The sequence below is a fragment of the Choloepus didactylus genome, chromosome 8 (assembly GCF_015220235.1).
Source record: "Choloepus didactylus isolate mChoDid1 chromosome 8, mChoDid1.pri, whole genome shotgun sequence".
Classification (NCBI taxonomy): Eukaryota; Metazoa; Chordata; class Mammalia; order Pilosa; family Megalonychidae; genus Choloepus; species Choloepus didactylus.
Genome location: NC_051314.1, coordinates 85,484,555 through 85,506,829, shown reverse-complemented (window position 1 = coordinate 85,506,829; position 22,275 = coordinate 85,484,555). Strand labels below are relative to the sequence as shown.

Below are 22,275 nucleotides of genomic sequence, written 5' to 3'. Positions count from 1 at the left end.
GATAAAATTAATGATGGCTGGGATTTGCTTCAAAATAATCCACTGGACTGACTTGGAAGAGATGAAGGTACTGATAAATCAAGAATGGACATGAGTCAATAATTGCTGAAGTTTGGTGACTGGAACCAGGGGTTAATTATACAATTCTGTCTACCTTATTTATTTGTCTGAAAACTTCCAAAATAAAATAGGGAGGGGAGAGGAAAGAAGGGGAGAGGAGCTTGGTTCTGAAAGGTCATTAAACAGATTAAACCCAGACAGGACTCTGCTAAAAGTTAGTATTTTACAATTTCCATTCATTATTCGTGGAAGGGATATGTAGTTGGCATCATTAATTTTAAAGCCAACACTGACTTTGAGCCTCTGAAAGACTAAAGAAGCCATAGCACAACGATGGCATCCCCAAGGCATACCTCTCCGATCTTGACAGGCGTTCCTATCAGGGTAGGAATGCAAGGAAGGGGACAGCGGTCTCGACATTCTGGATGAGAGACCACACGACAGTCTCGACACTTCAGGGACAGCTTGCCAAATTTTATCCGCTTTCCACATGGAACACAAGATTCTGGTTTAATAACCTGAAAAATAAAACAGGGCAAAAGGAAGAAAGTGGTATGAATTACAAAAGAATTTCCATCATCAACCAACTTTTACTGAGCACTTAGTATGTGCCAAACAACTTTCTAAGCCCTTCAAACATGTTTACTTATGTAATCTTCACATTAATCGGCAGGTTTTGTTTTCTTCGTTTTAAGGTAAAGAAACAGAAGCAAAAAGAGATTAAGTAACCTGCCTAAGATCGATCAGCTAGAAGGTAGCAGTGTAGAGTAGTGGAAAGAACTTGCTGACACGGCATCAGAAAACCTGAATGTTAAATCTGCCACTTACTATTTATGTGGATCAAACAAATCAATTAAATCCTCTGAGCCTCAATTAGCCTGCTTGGCTTTCTACTGAGGAAATCAAATGAGACAAAACATTTTGAAAATCTAAGGTGTTAGATTCAAACAAAATGTAACATGTATCACTGAAAAGCACAAGTAATTGCTTCTAAAAAGTTGCTTTCTTTAATTTTATATTATTCACAGAATACAAAGATACTACTGTCACCTACTGTAACTAGTAGTTACTCCTGAAGAGTGGGATTGGAAGGAAAGGAAATTCTACAATTAACTTTATAACACCCTAGATTATTTAAATTTGTTCCAAGTGTATATTACTTTTGGAATTAAAACACTTAATGTTTCCAAAAGAAAAAGGCGCAATCACAGATTTACCGTCTTAGAGACGAAGTCATGTAAGCGCATCCCTCCGTTACTCTGTGGAGTGCTGGAACTGTCTGTTTCAGTTCTGGGCTCCAGCCGCCTGCTGCTCAGGGTGGAGTCACTGTTACAAGGTTGTAAAGTACCTAGAAAACAAGCAATTTTAAGCTTGGTGTCTTAAGCATTTTGTTCCTTTTGAATTTTAATCCCAATTTTAATATAATTGGTAGATAATCAGTAATCTATAACTATAACCAGAAGTGAGTGCCAACAGTTATGCAAAGAAAAAAAAGTTTAAAGAGAAATGAATGTTATACACTGGTGGTATAGGCCAAAGCTAGCAATCCAAAGATAAAGCATTCCATAAACAGCTCCCTAGCCCTCATTAAGCAGCAGTAAGAAACTATACATCCAATCTCTGCCTCGGAAGAGCTCATTCATTCTAAGAAACCACTCTCCCAAATTTTATTAATTATTTTACACAGGCAATTTAGCCACAAACTCAACAGACCTGTTTTCCTTCGGCTCCTGGTCCAATACGGCACAGTCTCAATCGTGGACACAGCTTCGATGGGCCCACCATCATTGGGAACAGTCACCGTAGTTTTTGCAACTATAGATTCATTCCCCTAAAGCAAGAGGTATGAACGAGGGAAGGACAAACATATAAAATCTTATTTCCCCTCCACTATTGAGTATTTTGGCATGGTTGAAAAGTTCCTGAGTCTTGGTCAGGATTTAAGACGCCAGCCCTAATCACTCAAGTTGTAATCTCATTTTAGAACAGAAAATTTGGGTCACAGGGGTATGCATACAAACAACTAAGAATCAAACAAAGTTGACAGATGTTTACTCTATCAGAGTAATTGCATTCATTATGGATGATAAGGATCCTATTACATAGAAAAATTCTCACCAAACATCTCTGTCAAAATAACATTGCAATATTGACTCAAGAGGATATTTAAGGGCTGGGGCCACTAATTTCTGGTGTCTTCAACATCACAATTCTCTTGGTCTGACTATTCTTACCTGGTCTGCTGTGGAGCCAATGGAACGAGTTTTCTTTATAGGTCCAGGTGGACCATCAACAAATTGTCGGCTATTAGAGCGCTAGAGAGGGGGCAAAGACCAATAACTTTAGTGCCAAGTAGAAGATCTGAAGCACGAAAGATAAAATCATCCCATCAGACAACTTGAATACAAGATTTAGGGGTAAAATAAATACAATACATTCTCTTGCATTGCCCATTTCCACATGGAACTTAAGTTGTACAAATACAAAAATGCCCTCAGTGGCCTAGAAAAGAAATAAGCAAGCTTAAGAGAAATTTAGATGACAGTACTAGAAAAAGTAGAACTGTAATCCTATCTAAGGACCTGAAGTCTTTGAAAACACATTAAGTACCCTAAATAATCACGCACAGATAAATCTCTGTATATCCCATTATACACCCATTTCATCCGAAGCTTACGTTAGAGCACAAAAGTCCTGCACAAAAATTCTTATGACAACTCAAAACAAACTTAAGTATATCCTTTTTCACTGTATGTATGAATTGAGATGCAGCCCAGAACAGCGAAATAGGATAGGATTCTGTCCTGAGTTACTAACCCCAAGGAATATCAACACTTCCCACCCCCAGCACAAATTCATTTGTAATATGTGCCTAACATTACTAAAGCAACACATTAGGAACACATATCAAGGCAAAATTTCCCAAGAAAAATTTTTATTGTTATTTTGTAAGAAAAACTAGACAAAACCATACATACCCTCTTTTCTCTCTTCTTCAGTTTGAAAGTCTTCACCAAAGAAGAATCCCAATCCTGTTGACAATTACATTGTATTAATTTCTTTCTTTGGTCAGGCTTCTCCTAAACCTTGTGCAAATTTACAGCAAACTTTAAAGGCTTCTTGAGTCAGGTGGGAGATGGGAAAGGGAGGCTATCTCAAAAGTTGCAGGTACAGAAAGTTAACATGCTTTCCTTCAAAAATTGAAGCTAATATAATTGAATCAGGAATCAATAACCAGAGAGGCAAGAAAAGGTTAAAGAATCAACTTCTGTCGTGATTATTTCCAGTGCCTGGTCCTTTATTTCTGATTATTTTGTAATTAGTTTTAGAACTCACAAAATGTTAGGCACTATACTGGTTGTGTTAGATGTGATTCTTGCCCTTAAGGAACTGCTATTGTCTAATTTGATGGCCTGCACAATATTGCCACTGAAAAAGTTCTAGTTTAAGTTTTAAGTCTCTCAACCACCACTTCTCCTTGGACCCTAAAAAAAGATGCTCACCACTGAAGAATTATTTGCCTTTTACTATGGTTCTGATCTCCTTTGTGTTCCTTTTTAATAGCTACCTGTGGTTTCCTTATTCCTGATAATTCCTGAAAATAAATACCCAGAAACAGATGTTGTACATAGCAAGCAGCGGTGTATCTAAATAAATACAATTTCCCCAATTCCTGGTCGAGCTATCTGGATACTTGATTGATTCAGCTGCAGTTGACAGATACCACATCACAGGCTGAGCTCCAAAATCAGCTAATAATATGTTCTACTTTTATTATATACCCTAGACCCAGTCTATATTACTCCTTATTACAAAAAGATAATGCCTAATTTTCATAATCTATGAAATGGCAATTATTTTTCTGGTCAAACACTGAATTTGAACAGAAATATCCTAGCCATGTAACAGGTGTTTGTCACTTGTTTTACTATCAACAGAAAAACCAATCTTCAATAACCTCCTCTAATTTATTGTTTTGTTTGCTAGCTTTTAACCAGCAATAGGAAACAATAAACCAATGAACCACCAGTCTCCTGATTATCAAAAATTAAAGTATCAGGAGATGACCCTTCATGTGGAAACACCGCCATAAGTTAAGAGAAGGGTGCTGCCCCATAGAAGCAAGGTAACAAACCATCATATAGCGCCTGGAAACTCTCATCACAATTTTGTGCCTAACATGACTAAAGCAACACATCAGGAGCACATATCAAGGCAAAATTTCCCAAGAAAAATGTTTTATTGTTATTTTGTAAGAAAAGCTAAGCAAAACCATACATACCCTCTTTTCTCTTTTCTTCAGTTTAAAAGTCTTCACCTTCTAATTGTGAAGTACAGCTAAGTCCTTCTCAAGAGCCAAACTAGCTCAGAAATCAGGCACAAGTCTATTCTCCCAAAGAACAGCAAATAAACCCTGCCTGGGTACAGTCTTGCTAATTTTTTATTGCTACCCAGGGCTTTAATAAGTCACGATATAACCAATTAGTATACGCAGTTCACAGATCTTTTAAAATAAACTAACTACATGACAAATCCTGAATTCTATAATCTTATTTTTAGAAACTAAATATATATATAATCCAGTCTCTCCTAGCTTGTGTAGATTTACATTTTAAAATGCTAACTCAGACTCTATAGTACATCAACTAATAAAACAGTAATAAAGGTTGTGCGGGAAAGAAGACAGGAGAGATATTCCTAAGGGAGCAAGAGTAAGAAAAGTAGATACTGTTTAGAGATCAAACGTTCATTACCAGTGATTCATCAGTCTTGTCAAAGCTGATATCTGATAAAATGGAACCAGATTCATCAATGGTTGATAGTCTAAATGAGTGAAACAATACAGCATTAGACACAGAAAGCAAAATCTACCAATACTCAGAACAAGTCCCACTGACCAGATAGATAACATCAGCAATTTCATAGCAATATCTTCTCTATGGAAATAGTCACAGGCTCAAATTTTAGCTGAGGTGAGTTGCTTTTTATGGTTTCATAAGGAAGTTATGTACAAGCACACACACAACACAGTTGCTCTTTAAACAAAGGCCTTATAACAGCAGTTGAAAGTTACAGTCAGGGGTATGGGTGCTATTCCCTGCTGAGTTTGTAGTACAGGCTAGTAAAAATTCACAAGACAGAAGTGTGAAGCTTAATTTGATCCCAACTGTGGTTGTGAGATATTACCCAGTCCTGGCTTTTTAAGAAATTAAGCCCGTACATCTTCTTAGTTACAAAGATCCCCAGCAAAACAAACATGCAACAAAACAAACAACTCTAAGAGTACTGACCTTTCCCTACCTATTGTATTGGGGATATTAAATTCCAAGCCTGGTTGAGGCTATTTTAAATAGCAATGCAGTACAACCAAAATTATCACCTGGTCTTGGCTCCCAGAACACTTTCTAAACCAGAAGAGCTACAAAAGCTCTCTGGAGAGTAAACACTGAAAGTATTGCTGAACTGCCACTTTCACCTTTAGGTTTCTTAGCAATGTGCAGGATTAGATATCGATGTCCAATTTAGCACCAACATCAAAATTTTACTCATGGTGAAACATTTTAAAGAAAAATTTTAAAATAAGATAAAAATTTTTAAAAAGTGAGAGCCTGTGCCTTTATATTCCACCTCTCCCCAAAAACCTTTTTCTGCTTTATTCAGCACATTCCAGAAGCAGTATATTTAAGAGTTCAGATAATAAGAACTTATGACAGCAGTGTTGCTTGTGATCCAATAACAACAGATGCAATTCCCCCACCTTTTGTTCCCAGCATTGCCATTGGATGGTTGGCCCCTGTTGAGAAAAGCCAAAGCTGATTTTTGCTCTTCACTTAGTTGAATGCTGCCAGATGTGTCACACATGAGCATCTCTCGAATCAACTGAATCTGTCGTTCCTACAGACCACAGCAGAGTAAAACATCATAACTAGCCAGGGGAGAATGCTTCACCTCAAATTTATGGGACAGGCAGAGCAGAAGACATTAAAATACAGCATTATGCAAATGGGCCTTCAGGAAGACTGCTACACCAACAGCATATTAATTCATATCAAGCCCAGATTGTGTCTCTGATTTCTGACTGGTAAAATGAACTCCATTTAGAATAATAGGGGTTCTGGTACAAGACTTCTAGATCAAACTGCTAATCCAAGAGGAGAACAATGCAAAATGAAAGGCCCAAAATAGATGTAGCATAGCAAAAACACTTGAGTGTCATTTTTTCAGAACAATTATTGGCTTCTTCTATGGATCAAAGCAGCCACCCAGCTTTCTAAATCGGGGAGCAAAATGCATTAAAATGGATAAAAAACTATAACATACTGGAACCAGACAATTTGAGCTTACTGAGGCATCTAACACTGTACCAAGATGGATTAGTCCCTCCTTGTAAAGGCTTTCCCTTGCCCTATCACCCACCCTGCTATACCAAAATGACGGTGTTCTATGTCAATCACATTGCTTAAGTGGTTGAATACACTTAGCACTTTACCCTGAATTAGAGAGAAATGATAAAGGGAAGATTTAGAATTGCCTTGCCTGTGTCAATAACAAAGTATTGACATAAGGATGAGAATACTCTGGATAGCACTTATAATCAACAATGAGGGATGGTCAATATCTTGACAAATCAACTATACTAGCATTTCCCTGCCTTTCCCCAAATTTTAGTCTTTAAATTCTTATTTGAAATCTGTCTACTAAGTAACATTTTCAAATCTAAAAAAAGGAGAAAAAAAAACTTAATTTCAACCTATGAAGAACAGGATTCCTATGCTGCAATTTCAGTTCTAATCACAGGCCAAGTGGCTGTCATTGGACAGGTCACTTTCAGTTAATGTGGAAGAAGAAATGGGTATATCTGGCAAGTGGAAGCATTAGCAATAGTACTTCCCCCTCCCAGACCATCAGTTCTAGTAAGCCCTAGCAAAGAAAACAATACACACCAGCTTTTCGCAGTCAGCCTCAGCTCGCTGTCTCCGTTTGATCTCTACATCCACCTGATTGCGTGCATGCTTCAGCTTAACATCCAGAGCACTACGCTCAGTCTCTGCTTTCATCAAAAGATCCTTGTATCTACCCAGTTCATGGTCTGTTCTCTGCCACTTTTTACGGAAATCCTCAAAGTCCTTTGCCAACTGGATGAATTCTGAGGAAAAGGGAACACTTTAATAATTCAAGCACCAAATAGAGTATAAATGTTCTGGTAAATGGCTCCTCTGGTTAGCTTTACTCTAAATACATATTAAAAGACTGGCTGAACTATGGGCAAATCCAGTTGAAAATAACCAGAAGATCCTGGATATGTGTCTGTCACTCCAGATGACAGCTTTGTGGGGAGGAATTCCCGTTTCAATAGGCCACTTACTTTTGGCTTAGCCAGTGGCATCTGCTATGGAATAAGTAACTCATTAGTCACCTGGCTCCAGATGTAACACTAACACTGACAGCTCCTGAACAGAAGGCAATCAAAGGGGGATACCTCTGGGGCAGCTGTCACACATCAGGACAGTGACAGCCATAAAACAAAAACAGCCTCCTTCATAGTCACGCGTTGCTGCGCCAGAGAGACGTTCAACATCAAATTCAAATGTAACTGCTTTAAGATGCTCCAGTGGCTGTAGATTAATATTATAGATGTCTAGGCCTGCAATTCCATTCAGCTACATAATTATACAAATATTGATTTGAAAGTAAGGAGCCAATTTGCTTTAGTTGTTTAACACTGCCCTGAAGGGTATATAAACACCCTAGCTGGAATCACATAGAAAGAGAAGACCATGCTAGCTTTTGGTGAGTCACTGATAGCAGAATGTGGACTCCTTTCAAATGTCTGCCCAGAGAGAGCCCCTTCTAAGGCACTGCCTCAGAGCAAGATAACACTGGTGGGATCATTCTTACTATTGGCAGACTGTTCTACAACGTATTTGCAAAAGTGCCGTACAATTTCCTGGTTAACCTATATCTCTACGCATCACTCTCCACCAGCATCATGGAAGAAGTTCCAAGGTATACCTCTTCTGCTGGTCAAAATAACCCAGTTCACAGCAGAAACTAGGCCGAATTCACTGAAAGCTGGCAAATTCTTAGGTAATAAGGGCACTTTACCTACTTGAATTCAACCTATGAATATGAGAAACAATTAATATTTTAAACAATTTTAATAATTTGGTTAAGTTTCAAACATACCAATTCATTCTAGAAAAGTCAAGTCTGATAAATATTAAGTTACATTTATTCCTAATTTACACACCAACTATATCAAAAAAGTTCAGACAGCTTATGACAAAATAAAAACAGAAGATAAAAACCATATAGATTGGAGAAAACACATATATCAAAATTCCTAGGCTATTAAAGTCACTTTATTTGAATGTTAACTTCCACTCTGATCATTCAATAACTTGGGACTTGGCTTTTAAAAAAGTACAGAAAGGAAGAAGAAGAATGAAGTTATAATGAAAGGCAAGAGTTAGGAGACAGAGGATATGTAGGAATAAGAGGATTCTTAGGATCTAACGTAAGGATAGCAACTGGAGTGGCTGCAGAAAGGAGAGTCTAGAGTCTAGAAAACATTGAGCCACTTTAGTTCCTCAAAAGCTGACATTCCAACTTAGGGATTTGGAGAGGGAGGAACACGTACCTCTAATTTTATAATATAAATCAGTGAAAAAGTAGAATTTGCTTAACAGAAATTTGCTTATAAAATAAGGATACCTATAAAAATAAATATCTTGTATTTTTGTATGGCATAATCACTTCCAAAAGTATTTTCACAACTAGTATCTCGTTTTATCCCTAAATTCTCACAGCACTCCCACAAAGATAAAGACATTTAAATTCCTATTTTACAGATGGAGAAGCAGACCCAGAAATAGCAGTTAAAAGCTAACACTATCAAGTTATCAAGACTCCAAACCTCCCTCTGCCCCACATCCTATCAGCTGCCTCCTCCTATAGATCTTACTATCATGACATCTCTTCCACCCATTTTCTCATATTTCCCTCATCACAACCACTATTCTAGTTCAGGCTTATTATCGTTGCCTGAGCTATGGCAACCATCTCCTAAATAATCTCCAAGCACCCACCTCTCCTGCGGCCTCCACCTCTGCCAAGTTAATACTCCCAAAACACAGCTCTGATTATATCACTCCCCCTTACTCCTATTCCCCTCAAACAAACCGCACACTCTCTTGCTTCAATTCATGCTGTTCCCCTTACTTAAATGCCCTTTCATCTCCGCCTTTTGGGACCCTGTCCTAAATCTATGGCTTAAATCAAACCTACTTTTCTCCACGAAACCATCTACTTATTCCTTTCCTTTAATTCCACATATGCTAGAAGCTACAAGAGATTTGCACTAAATGGTTGCTGAATGAACCTGAGTTTTAAGATCTCTAATTCAAATTTCTTCCCACTAGACTCCAAAGTAATCTATCTCTGAGAAGATGTGACCTCAAAGAGAAGCCTAATTAGTATGCCATGTGATTACTGAGCTGGGTACCAAATGATAGGGTTGTACAGTAGCTATCAGACAGAGAAATTAGAATATTCTTTTGAAAGGTTTGTTAGTGGGAAAGGGCTATTAAAAACATCAATCAGATTAAAGAAAATATTGAACAGCATAAGCAAGACACCATACTAGGTGTCTTGTACCATGGGGATAAAAAAGTTTAAGACACAGCTCTTGCATTACTTTTATACTATCAAGGCTAACTCAAGAACATTTACTAAATTAGATATTAATAAAAATATGAAATAGATGAGAATGGCAACATGAAGAGAAGCTATTCTATACTAGAATAATTCCCTTAGATCACATAAGTCAGTGTTATCAGCCCAACTTCCTTTCTTGCTAATTTACTTCCCAGACTGTTCCCTCCACCAGCACCTCCTCTTCCTCCCCAATTCTCAACCAATCACAATCCTTTACTACTAAGCATCAAATACATGAAGTAGGTTAAAGTAGTTGACTGGTTCCTCCTTCAAAAAGAAATTATGCCATTTTTCCCTCTTCAATTAAAAGTGTTTTACAGAACCCAGGGACGGACAAGGATGAAAAACATAGACAACTACTGCTCTAAGAAAGAAAGCAATGTCCTTGGAAATTCAGATTTTGTCCAGCTTATGGTATGAATATAAAGCTGGCAACTAATGCCAAGTACTGAGTGGGAAGAGAACCTTGACAATGGAAAAAGTCTGGGAAAACCCATTTAGAGCAACTATAGGAAAAAAAAAGACCACTTAGAATGAGTGCCCATTAAGCTTTGACCATGGATAAGCAACTATCACTTTCTTTTTAGGTAGCCCAAATGAAAAGCAATTTTAAGATTGAAACACGCTTCAGCTTTGTAGAAAACCATATCTAAAACCTGTTTTTTCTCTTTACACAGGCTAGCTTAGAATGACTTACGGAGCTCATTTCCTTCACTGAGAATCTCCACCCGGCGCACAAGCTGCTCGAACAGATTCCGCAAATTCAGCATCGTAGTCTCCATCTTTCTGCCAAGAAATCAAATATACATTAGGGTTCCTGACTTCTCCCCCAGATAAAAGATTCAGTAGCAATCCAATATACCCACCAGTGAATGACTTCTGGACTCTTTCATTTGTGGCTACCATTCCAAGAATCTCAAACCAACAATTCATGTTTTGTGTGATCCATAAAACAAAAATGGGAATATAAGGCTCATTTGAAAATTTTAAAAAGTATTTGACAGACCTCTGAATATAGCACCCCCTGCCTGCCTACTTCTTTTTCCCTTCTGAATCAGTCTGGAGCTAAGAAGAAAACAAATAGGAATGAGCATGTCAGTTGATTACTAGGTGACCAACCACAAAACATGGTTCTTAAAGTCAAGCCCACTGATTAATATAACACTTTTGTCACGTTAATCCTTCTGGACTTTGAAGACCTTCAATTTAACTTAAAAGCTTCATTTTAAATTTCATTTTTAGCTAGTGTCCTGTTGCAACTGCCTTTTAAAATCCAGTACATGGTCAGCACATTTCCTACCAATAGCACAGATGATGTCACACAAGTGATTAAGTAGGGGAAATTGCCAGCTCAGCAGCAAAAGAATTATTTCTGTAATGCAGGGCTCTCTACTGGACTGCATGCTGGGACTATGTCTAATAAATTTATTAAGTATAGGCAAAGGATTATGTTGTACCATATTCTGGCATCAGAGAGACAATACATCACCTTCACAGTCAGAAGGGCAAAGGAAAAATCATTTGCTACTGTAGTCTGTATAGTGAATTTCAGGCTTCATATTTCCCCCAAGACCTGCTGATATTATATTGAAGACAGTATCCTTACAGGCCGATGTGTTCCAAATAGTCTTTAACTGGGAACACTTTGAGGAAATAAGATCTTCATTTAAACAGTCAAAAAAGAAAGATATCAACAGTATTTATGAAAATTATCTCAAGGAAGTGAAACAAGAAACCAAATTTCATTTGAAAATTGACTGCCCTCAGAAATATCATTAAAGGATTCTTCTTATGTTTCTCCTAACCACCCCTTCAACATTCCAGTCCAGGTTCTTATTTCATTCATCTAAATACATTTTGAAGAACTCCTTTATGCAAGTTTACTAATTTTACAATGTTTATAAGATTTACCATAAGCTATGAGCTCAGGAAAGGACAAAAAAAAAAGATAAAAGAATATATGAACATGAAGATATTTTACTACGCTGCTACAGAATTTGTACTTCTATGACAATTCCTCTGATAGCAAAAAAAGCTTACAATTCCAAGCCTGGATACCACATATACCTGAATCAGGGCCGGAAACCATGATTTTCAAATAGCAATGTGTCTGTTCCAAGCTAAATAATCACAGCAAACTGCTAAGCAACCAGACCAACAAATATATTACAAAAATCTTTCTCTCAAGTAAGAACAAAACTAAAAGAATAGCATTAAAATCAGTAGGAAGAGATCTGGAAGTCATAGAGATGCCTATGGATTTAACAGCATGACAAAACAGGCAAACATACTCAAGTGCTACAGGACAGAAGCACATGCAGGGCATTCAGTAGCCAATTCAAATGATTTCCTTTAGATCCCAGTTGAAACGGGAGACAATGACCAGTAGTTTTAATATAGATATTGATTTCTACCGTTTCAAAACTCATCTATATATTCTGAACAATAAGGCAATGAGCTCAGAGCATACGAAAATCTTATCTGACCAAGAATTCAGAAAAAGGAAATTTCCATGGTACAAATATGGTGTTGAAAACTGGCTGTTTAAAAAAACTTTTTTTTTCAGAGGGCTTTTATGTCTTAAATTACTACGCAATGACCTGGTCCTTTGTCCCCTTTAAAAACATTTCCTCAAGTTCCTCTAGTCCATTATTTTTCTTTCCTATTTTCTTTGTGCATACCACTCCCTAGAGTGAGGACGGGGGTAGGAGTACTCTCTTGAAAACACCAGTCTGATTCATGAAAAAGCCAAAAACATGAAGAATTTACATGGGGAAATCTCGTAACTATGGTAACTGGTATCTCGTGTAACTACCACCACATACCTCTATGCCTAATACTTAGGATAGGGTTGTTTAGATGAACTCCTAATGCACTACTATCAAACAACAAGGACGCAACCCTTAACTTTGTCAGACCTCCATAGCATACAGATAAAGAATTTTTAGGAATAGTTTATTTTTAAATTCTTCCCTCAACACCAGACATTCCCCAAAGTCAATCCTCCAACCTCTTAAAGAACTTATCAAATGATCTCAGTTTAGCCAATACATCTCTACACACAACTCTAGCAATTTATCTCTCCAGCCCTAGCCTCTCTCCCAAACTCCAATCCTTGACTGAGCTCTAGCTCTCAACTTGCTTGGATGCCCTAATGTTGAGCTTGATTTTCAGACCTTGCCTCTACCCTTCCCTCTCATATACATCAAGCATCCTACCACAAACCTCACTCCCAATTTTTATTTCCCTATTTTTATAATTGTCCCACTTAGTCCCAAATCTCAGAATCACCTTTGGTTCCTCCCTTTCCTACAAGCCTAATTGTCCAACACCTTGTGGAGTCTTCTCATGTGTGTGTATGTGTGTGTGTGTGTATTCACTTGCAGGTCATCATCACTCACTTCAGCTGACCTCTCTGCCTCAGGTCTGGTCTTTCCCCCACTGCTTTGCACAGCTGGCACTCAGATGCACACACCTTACACTCTAATTTAACTTTACCATATGTTTCAAGCCCATGCCCCAGAAAGACTGAAAATTTGAAGGGAGAAACCTTACATGTAGCACTACTGTATTACACATGCACATACACAATATAAACATTGTGCTGACACACAAAATAAAATATTTGATAAACGGAAGTCAGAAAACACACACACACACGCTAGCCCATGATGCTATTGTCAAAAGAATTTTCATTCTATCTGAACATCAATGTGTAGTATAGATTAAAACAAAATGAATATTTAAAAAAAAAAAAAAAAAGGAGGCAGCAGAAGTCCTGGGATCAAGTCTAACTCTTCTGTTTACCAGTGGTATAACCTTTGGCAAATCACTTAAATTTCAAGATTCATCTATAAAATGGGAACAATAATAACTGCTGTATTTATTTCACAGAATATTAAAAGTTAATGTACTTACCTAAACTTTACTATAAAAATATAAGATTTTATTACAGTGGGGATAAAGAACTTTTCTTTTTTTTTTTTTTGGTTTGATAGCTGTTATTTACATCCTAAAACAGTGATTCCCAAATCTAGTTTGTCTCCACAAAAGGATATCACTAAATCCAAAATTTTAGACCATTGGTTTACAGTGCTTTACAGTTAGAAAGAAAACCAGTACATTATTTACTAGGAGCCTTCAACATGACTCAGGCAACAAGCCTCCATTCTTCTTTGAATGAAATTGATTGACCGAATTATCTTCATTTTACAGACAATAGAGAACTAAGGTTCAGAGACCTTAAATGACTAATAAATGTTGAGCTCATATTCAAAACCAGAGTCCCAAAATTTCTGTTCTTCCCACTCTAACACACTGAAGGTATGTTATTTTAAAAAATGTTACAGACGTTCTCAGATACCTCCCCCAAATCATGTCATCCAAAACACAGATCACAGCTGGAACCCAGACCAAGAAAAACCAAGGAGAGCAAAATCTGACCAGGTCTAAGCTCTTAATCAAATTCTTCTAGATCTTGTTTCTGAAGAGAATTAGTTTTTCCTCTAACATAAGTTTACCAAGGGTAATCCAAAACAGCACTAGCAAAATATAATCATCTTCTTTTTATATACTGAAGGCCCATATATTTTTATTAACATTCTACAGAAGTGACTCTCAGGAGTTATTTATATATGACTAAAATATCTTTCTGCATCAGTACTAACTGATATCTCAGCCAAATTGTAACTCCAAAAGCTAGAATTTACTCATCCTCTTCAATGCCAATCGAAAATGGTCTAAATCCTTCTGTTGGGTCACATTTTCACCCTCACAAACACTTCTTTATCTCTCCCTCTTTATTATTTAGCTCCATAGCTAGGAGATACGCTAATGTGAAAGGAAACAAAAAACAAAGTCATATTGTGGTACATTGCTTTGCAGCTGTAAAACAGCTGTCACTTTTCACTACAGAGGCGGCTGCCTTTCAGGGAAGCTGAAATGAAACCAGTTTGTGGAGCACTTTAAACGAAAAGGTACTAGAAATCTCAGCTATTATTGATGGGGAGCCCCGGAGGTGGAGAAGTCACTATGTTACAGATAACCAATCTGTGCGTATCCCTGAGGGAGCAATTTGGCAACACGATGAAAGAGTCTCAAGCTTGTGGTGATTGCTTTGAGCCCCCAATTTAATTTCAATCACCCAGCCAAGAGACAGACATCATCCTTCAGAATAAAAGACTATTATTCTGACTGCAGGGTATCCTGGGAAAAGTCCCTAACCTCTTCTTCCTCCCCCTACAAATAACATTAATAGCAGACCTATACACCAGGTTTTTTTAGATGCATGAAGGGTGTTAAATAATGTAAGATAAAGCAATCAGATAAAGCAATGGAAGGTTGCCTGGGTTTTTTAGGAAAGAACTTTAACGAAAAACACTCTCACAAATATGGCTAAATCTGGAGGTTCCCAAGAAATCAACAATATGGGTTCTCTGCTGCAAAGGAAAACTATTCCCAAAAGACACTCTCAATACTACAAGATTCCTTCTTAAAAAGCATTTCAGAACAATTCTTTTTCCCAAATGTCCAGCTTCTGCTTTACCGTATCAAAAACCTTTGTACAACTGACAGACAGGATGAATATCTTGAAACCAAATGTTCTCATGTGCAAATCAACTGCAGAAAGAGTAAACAAAGCATCCTCAGTCCAAAATAAATGAAGACTAAAATAAAGGAAGAGAATTATTATTTTTTAAAGAAATTATCAGTTCAGCATACTAAACTCTCCTGTTTTTCTTGTGAATTCTTCCCATTTTGAAGACTTCCATTCTTCAAGGTCTAGCATAAGTCTTACCAATTCATTGATGCCTTTCCTAACCATTTCAGTCCAAAATGATTTCACTATCTATAATACTCATTTGGCAGATATAAAACACTGCTTCATATTGTTAATTTTCCATGTTCAAAAAAATTAACAGATTTTTTAAATAGTGAAACAAAGACTTCACCACCCTAAACACCCCCTACTAATGGTTGCCCACTGTGCACTCACTATCTCATAGCCTTGCAGTCATAGATGAGAAACAATTTTATGCTTTGCTTTTTTCAATTAAGTTCCAAAGAGTTGATGAACAATTATCTGCTTAACCATTCTCTTCTTTGGACATTTAGGTAATTTCCAGTTTTTCAGGCCTCTCTGCCTGGGATCTCTTGCCATCACCTCCTTTAGGCCTTTATTCAAATGTCACTTTCTCAGTGAGGTCTTTCCTAACCACCTTATTTTAAATTGCAGCCTTTCACCCAAGATTTCCCTGCTTTATTTTGCTCCAAAGCACTTATCTCCATCCAATATCCAGTATGTATTTAATTATTTTATTAGTCTGTCTCTTCACTAGAGTTTAAGTTCCAGGAAGGCAGGGATTTTTGTCTGTTCTGTTCATTGCTGAGCTCTAGTGCCTGAAACAGTGCCTGGCAATTGGCAAAATGCTTAATAAATATTTGTTGAATGAATGATTTGAATAGCCCTGTGAACATGTATTTGTCTTCAGGGGGGCTGTATTCCTTAGAATAAATTTCCAATGCTGGGATTACTGCACCAGGGGGTAAAAACGTGCTATGGCTCCTGATAAAATCTTGCCAAAATACTTTCTAAAAAGGTTGTACTAATGTATAGTGCACTAAACAATGTATAAGCCTCTCATATTCACCAAATAAGTTATCTTTATAGGATCTATCCTCCCACATAAACTGGAAACTCCTTTAAGGCAAAATAAAATAGTCCTGTACTTACTCTACCCTTAAAAAATACCTGTTGAATGATTAAATTATAGGAAAGGCACTTTCTCCAAATACCTTCCATAATTCGAAAAGCTGATTTACCCCACACATTAAAGAGAAAGAAAATGCCATTTCTTTTTCTTTTTTTTTCCTAGGGCTCATTAACCACCCACCCCCGGCTTTCTACATACCTCTCCGCCTACGAATGAAATCCAGTAAAAAGGAATGTGCTAAAAGTGTACTGGAAACTCTAAAAGGGGCCTGGAAAATAAGGCCTTGTCGCTACTGAGGCTAAAAATTAGGATGAGAAGGGCAAGACGTCATTGCCTCGGCCAGCCTACCTAGACACAGACAGCCTCAAAGGGAGAGGGACCCCCTTGAGGCCATCCCCGCTTCTCATATTCCAAGGCTTTTGCCTTCCCAAAAGCCCTCTGAAAAGGATAGCGGGTGTTACCCGACTCATTCCCAAACTCTGAATTTAAGTGAGAGCCACTTTTTTGGCGGCTCCTGCCCCGTTAAACACACCAGTTCAAAAAGACGTACCGGCTTTCCACAAAACGCAGTGCCAAGGAGGAAGTCCCCCACTACCCCAGCCACAGCCCTAGCCCCTTCAGCTCGCCCCTGCCCCAGGGGAAAGCCCTTGTGGAAGGGTGGCAACTGCCGGCCCCCACCCCCGATCCCTGCAGTGGTCAAGGGTTACCATCTCGGACCCTGCCCTCCTACCACAAATCCAGCGCCAGCTGTACCTCTTCTCCGCAGGCCCCAGCGCTCGCTTCGCCGGGGTCCACCTGGGCCTACCTGGGACCGCCTTCCACTTTCCTACGCGCTGTAACCAACGGCAGAGCAGTACCGTGCCGCCGGCTCCGGTTTGAAATCCCGCACCAACCAATCACAGAGCAACTTATTCCTCTCACGCTGTCTCTTTACGCTAGGACGCACGCACTAAGGTCTCGTAGGGAGGGGGCGAGACAGATCTGGGCATGCGCATTCTCAGAGAATGAAGCCAGTAAGTAGCCATTTTGACTAAGGTCAACAGTATTTTCCGGTGCCCTTCCTAAAGTCATTAAGGACGCCATGTTGACTAAGGGCAAATGGTACGTCTAGATGCAAATTACGCTAGGCCTCGCCGTCTTGCCCAGACTCGGAAATAAGGATTTTGGAAACTATCGAAGAACAGTGTCGGGTCTCAATGTAGGATAGAAAGAATTCCAGGAGATAGAAACTGGTCATTTTCAAGCATAGTTACTGAACTGTTATTATTTCTTCATTCATTGATGCAGTAATTCAGGCTTTCATTTAACACATTTATTAAGTGGCAATTTTGTAAGAAGCACTCTCCCCTAGGGATCGAAAAAATAAAAATGTTCAGTAGCTACGAACGGAGGAGACAGCTCGGGGAAACTTAGAACCTGGCACTGTGCTACCACAGGGGCTTTCACACTGTTGTTTTGTTTTGTTTTGTTTTTGTTTTTTACCTCAACCCAGAGTGAGAAATATAATTTATATTAAACCAATTGAACTTGTATATTCTCTTTTTCCCCCTATATTGGAGTCCCTACCTCATTGCTAGGGCATACAAGAAGCAGTGTGGGTTAATGGACAGAGCAGAGGTTTTATAACCAGAAAATCTGTCTCCACTTGAACAAATACCTATTGAACACTTTTGTGTTAAATGGAAGTGTAAAGTGGAAGTGTAAAATGGTACAGCCATTTTGGGGAACTGTTTGAAAGCTTCTAATAAAGTTAAATACACCCTACCCTATTGTCTAGCAATTTACTCCCAAGAGTATACCCAAGAGAAATGAGTGCATAATGCCACAACAAGACTTACACATGAGTGTTCATAACAGCTTTATTCCTAATAGGCCAAACCTAGAAAAACCCAATGTTTCAGCATACCACTGAAACAGCTGACTATCACTTAACCCTTCTATACTACACTTCCTTTGGCAATAAAAAAGAGATAATAGTAATACCATCCCTGTCTCCTGGGTTTATCCTGAGATCAAATGAGATGGTGCACATAGTAGTATACTTTGTAAACTGGAATACATATTGTTGTTAACATTATTAGGAAAGGGAGGAAGAAAGGAAATATTAAGTGTACATATTCCATTTAATCTTCCCAACAATCCTTCAAGGTCAGTAGAGCTCATTGCACTATCCTGGGCCTCCTTAGTTACTTATAATACAATGAAATAAATACTAGGGCGGAGATACGTATAAAGTACTTTAGGAGCACTAATCCTATCTGGAGAAAAGCCTACAGAGACTTGATATGTGAGCTGGGCCCCAAAGTGTGAGTTGGAATTTACCAGATAGAAGGAAGATGGCAAATTCCTGGCAGTGTGAAGAGCATGTGACCTCAAAACCTCTGAGGAATAAGGCAGAGGTATATTTAATAAATAAACAGACAAATGGCTTTGTGAAGGTTTCAGTCTGTGAAGGCACATTCAGGTTATGCTGGGGGTTCAGTGAGTGTGATGCCTCTTGGGCAGTTTTGACCTGAGGAGGGGAAAGAGGAGCTGGCAAAGTAGATTAGGCCAAAACAAGGGTTGCACTTTGTCCTATAGTAGACACAATGACAAGACAGTGTGGCTTTTTACAATGAGGACTGACTTGATTGGCTCTGCACTTTAGATTGATCAGGCAGCATGGAGGGAAACATCTGAAGTTTGAGAGACTCTTGCCATAATTCCAGGGAGATAGGGCGAGAGCCTGAATTAGGCCCATGTCAGTGAGGATGGATAGAAGGGGACAGATGGGAGAGATATTTATTCAGGTGATGAAATCAAATGGATTTATTAAATGATTGGAAGCCAGGAGTGAGGGACAGAAGGAGGGTGTAGGATGACTCAGCTTTCTCCCACTCCCTCACAGCCCATATCCAATACTTGGTTCCACTGTCATCACCCTAGTCCAATTCAGAAGTCCAAGCCACTACTGAAACTGTTTACCCCTCCCTTGAGTGAACTTTTAAAAATGCAATTCTAATCATGCTTCTCCTTGGTTTAAAACCACTCAATGACTTCAAATTGACTTTGCAATAAAGGCCAAAATCTTTAACAAGATTCTCCTGCCCTGGCCTTTGCTTGCCCCTCTAGCCACACTTCTTGCCCCTTCGGCATTTGAAGTTCTCAAGTGCATCAAGCTTTGGTTCCCACCCAGAGCCTTTGCCCTTGCTATTCCATCTGCCACAACACTTTCCCCCCACCCCCACTGCCTCTTCACCTTGCTATATTCCACTCAACCTTCTAGGAAGCTTAAATGTTTACCACCTTGCTCAGCCAAGCCTCTGATGCCTGGTGTCAGGTCTTTGCTACAAGCTCCCCTGTTCTTCCCCAACTCATTTGTCACCTCATTTGTTTGGCTTTTGTCTTCCTGGTTCTTCCAGTTACCAGTTTTATGGCTTTCTACAAGTCATTTGTGCTTTGGTTCTCTCATCTATAAAATGGAAACAATAAAAATACCTATTTCATAGGGTTGTTGAGAGGAATAAATGAGATATCCATGCAAGGCACTTAGAAAAATTTCCTTATTTTCCCTGCTAGATAAACTACCAGAGAACAAGAGATGGTACTCCTCTCATTTACTGCTATATTCTCTTGCTTTTGCCACTCCAATGAATAGTCATTTTAGTGGACAGGGGTGAGATGTGTTTAATGAGATGGTGGTAGCATTTTCCTCCACCACTCAACCCGTGTTTCTCAAATGTGGCTGGGGATTGGAGACACTCTCCCTCCTACTCATCTCTCTCCACCCAACGCACCTTCACACCCCTCCCATTTCACTCAATTCCCCCCTTCTCTGCTGCACCAGCCCCTACGGAGGGCAGATGCTAACCTCCCTTCTTCCCAAACTATAATTCTCTGGGTAGGAAGGCATCCTGGGGCTGCACCTATAGCAGGATAAGCATACGAGCTGGTGCCCGAACACTTGGGTTCGATTCCCAACTCTGCCACTTATGAGAGGCGCGTGATTAATTTTCCGCGTCTGGCAAGACCCACTCTCTGGGTGGTTGTGAGCAGCCAGCGACGTAATGGCTGTGAAAGGGCTTCTTTCTACTGGAACGCGCCGTCGGAAGACCGGTTATTACCATTACGCGCAGCCCTTGCAACCTAGGCCGGAGCCGGGCGCTGCGAACTGGAGCGGCGGGGGCGGCGAGGAGGGAGCGGTCATCAGACCCCGCTCCCCACCCATCCTCGCGGGCGCTGGCCGCCGCGCGCCTGGAGCGGCTAATGGGATTTATGCTAATGGAGCGGACGCGGGTGACCGCCCAAGCGTGCTCACGCCCCGCTGCCCCGCGCGCCCCCGGCCGGCCGGTCCCCCGCCTCTCCAGGCATGGGCCGCCTACCCAGATGTCGCGACGAAGGCACTGTCACCGATTATCCCTGCGCTGCGTTAGAAGCCTGGTGGGCGCGTTGGTGGGAGGTTGGGGAGGAAGCCGGGAGGAAACTCGGAGCCCGGCTGCGGTCGGTCTGGTCACCGTCCAGTGTTTGTCTTCATTCGCTCTCCCCCTCTGCGTTTCAGTCTCCAGTTCCTTCTCATTTGCTCGCTGTCTCTGGAGATCTCTCTCCCGACCTCAGTTGGATTGTTGTTCCCTCTGTCGATTAAAACTAAGATGTTTCGAGCGCTTCCTGCGTCCCAAGGCGGTGTGCTAAACACGGGACGGGGTGGGTGCAGTGGTATACACAGGCCGGTGCGCATAAAACCGCAACCTGGGGTTCTCCGCAGAGTGTGGGGCGGCGTTCTGGGGGTTCAGGAGGAGAAAGCACACTTCTGACTGAATGGAAAGAGCCTACCTGAAAGGAGGGGCGTTTTAGGCGGGATTTGAAGGATAGGATCCCAACCCGGGTGGGGGTGGGGGCGGGAGGAGAGGTTCCCAAAGTGTTAAAATGGAGTACTCAATTCAGTTTGACTGGAGGGCAAACATCTTGCTTGGGGACATTTCCGAGGCACCAGTGAGCAAGTGAAGCGTTTTGAGCAAATGACAAGCCTGTACTTTTTCCTATTTCTCCATGCGAAGCAGTAAAGCATGGTAGTTCAATACTCTGGAGTTAGACTGTCCGGGTTCAAATTCTACTTCTACCACTTATAACCTGTGTGATGGACAACTGAACTTCCCTGTGCCTCAGTTTATCCATCTGTCCAATCGGGATGATAACAATAGTGGGAAGGGAGGATTAAATGAGATAGCATTTGCAAAATTCTGAACGCAGTGTGTAGTACATAGTAAGTTCACCATCAATGGTAGTTTACTATTATCTTGTGTCTCTGGTCGTCCTCTGTTTCTTGCTTCCCTTTCTTCTGCTGACCCCTCTCCCTTTCATCAAAACAAAACGGAACTTCCCAAATCCATGTTTTCCGCAGTCCATGCCAGGGTATCGCCCTCTCACACTCAAAGTGTTGAACCGATTCAAACTGTGTACTAGAACCGAGTCTCCTTCAGAAAGGTACCCGTGCCTCTCCCAGGCATCTAGGCTCTAGGGATTCCTGCTAGGGAGAGCAGGTTGTAGTTACTGAGATACTAAACTCATCATCACCAGATTGCAACCTCCTTAAAAACAGAGACCGGTGCGCAGGCGCCGACAGGCCACGTAGCCGCCATTGCTCTTCCGCTGCTGAGTGGAGTGGCGGGTTAGAAGTCCGCGGGCCCAGAAGGAAAGCAACCTACCCGGAGCCATGGTCCACGCCTTCCTCATCCACACCATGCCGAGGACACATGCCTTTGTTGAGTGCTCTACTCCTGCGACTTTGGTGCCAAGAAGTTGCCGGATG

General features: G+C 40.1%; 1 protein-coding gene across 8 annotated transcripts in view; it reads right to left on the bottom strand.

The window, feature by feature from the left end:
- RACGAP1 (Rac GTPase activating protein 1) overlaps positions 1-20,909 on the bottom strand; it is a 31,345-nt gene extending 10,436 nt beyond the window's left edge. The window contains exons 1-10 of one of the 8 annotated variants that reach the window (XM_037846092.1): positions 20,852-20,909; positions 10,475-10,563; positions 7,005-7,207; positions 5,819-5,955; positions 4,815-4,884; positions 3,039-3,092; positions 2,295-2,375; positions 1,774-1,891; positions 1,278-1,408; positions 414-578 (exon numbers count right to left, since the gene is read on the bottom strand). In XM_037846092.1, the coding sequence (XP_037702020.1) occupies positions 414-578; positions 1,278-1,408; positions 1,774-1,891; positions 2,295-2,375; positions 3,039-3,092; positions 4,815-4,884; positions 5,819-5,955; positions 7,005-7,207; positions 10,475-10,559 (1,044 nt within the window). In that variant the 5' untranslated portion in view covers positions 10,560-10,563; positions 20,852-20,909. Of the gene's footprint in view, positions 1-413; positions 579-1,277; positions 1,409-1,773; positions 1,892-2,294; positions 2,376-3,038; positions 3,093-4,814; positions 4,885-5,818; positions 5,956-7,004; positions 7,208-10,474; positions 10,564-10,643; positions 10,677-17,220; positions 17,420-20,851 lie in introns of those variants that run through there. The other 7 variants (XM_037846091.1, XM_037846090.1, XM_037846089.1 and 4 more) reach the window with 7 other exon arrangements.
- Between the last annotated feature and the right edge of the window lie 1,366 nt (positions 20,910-22,275).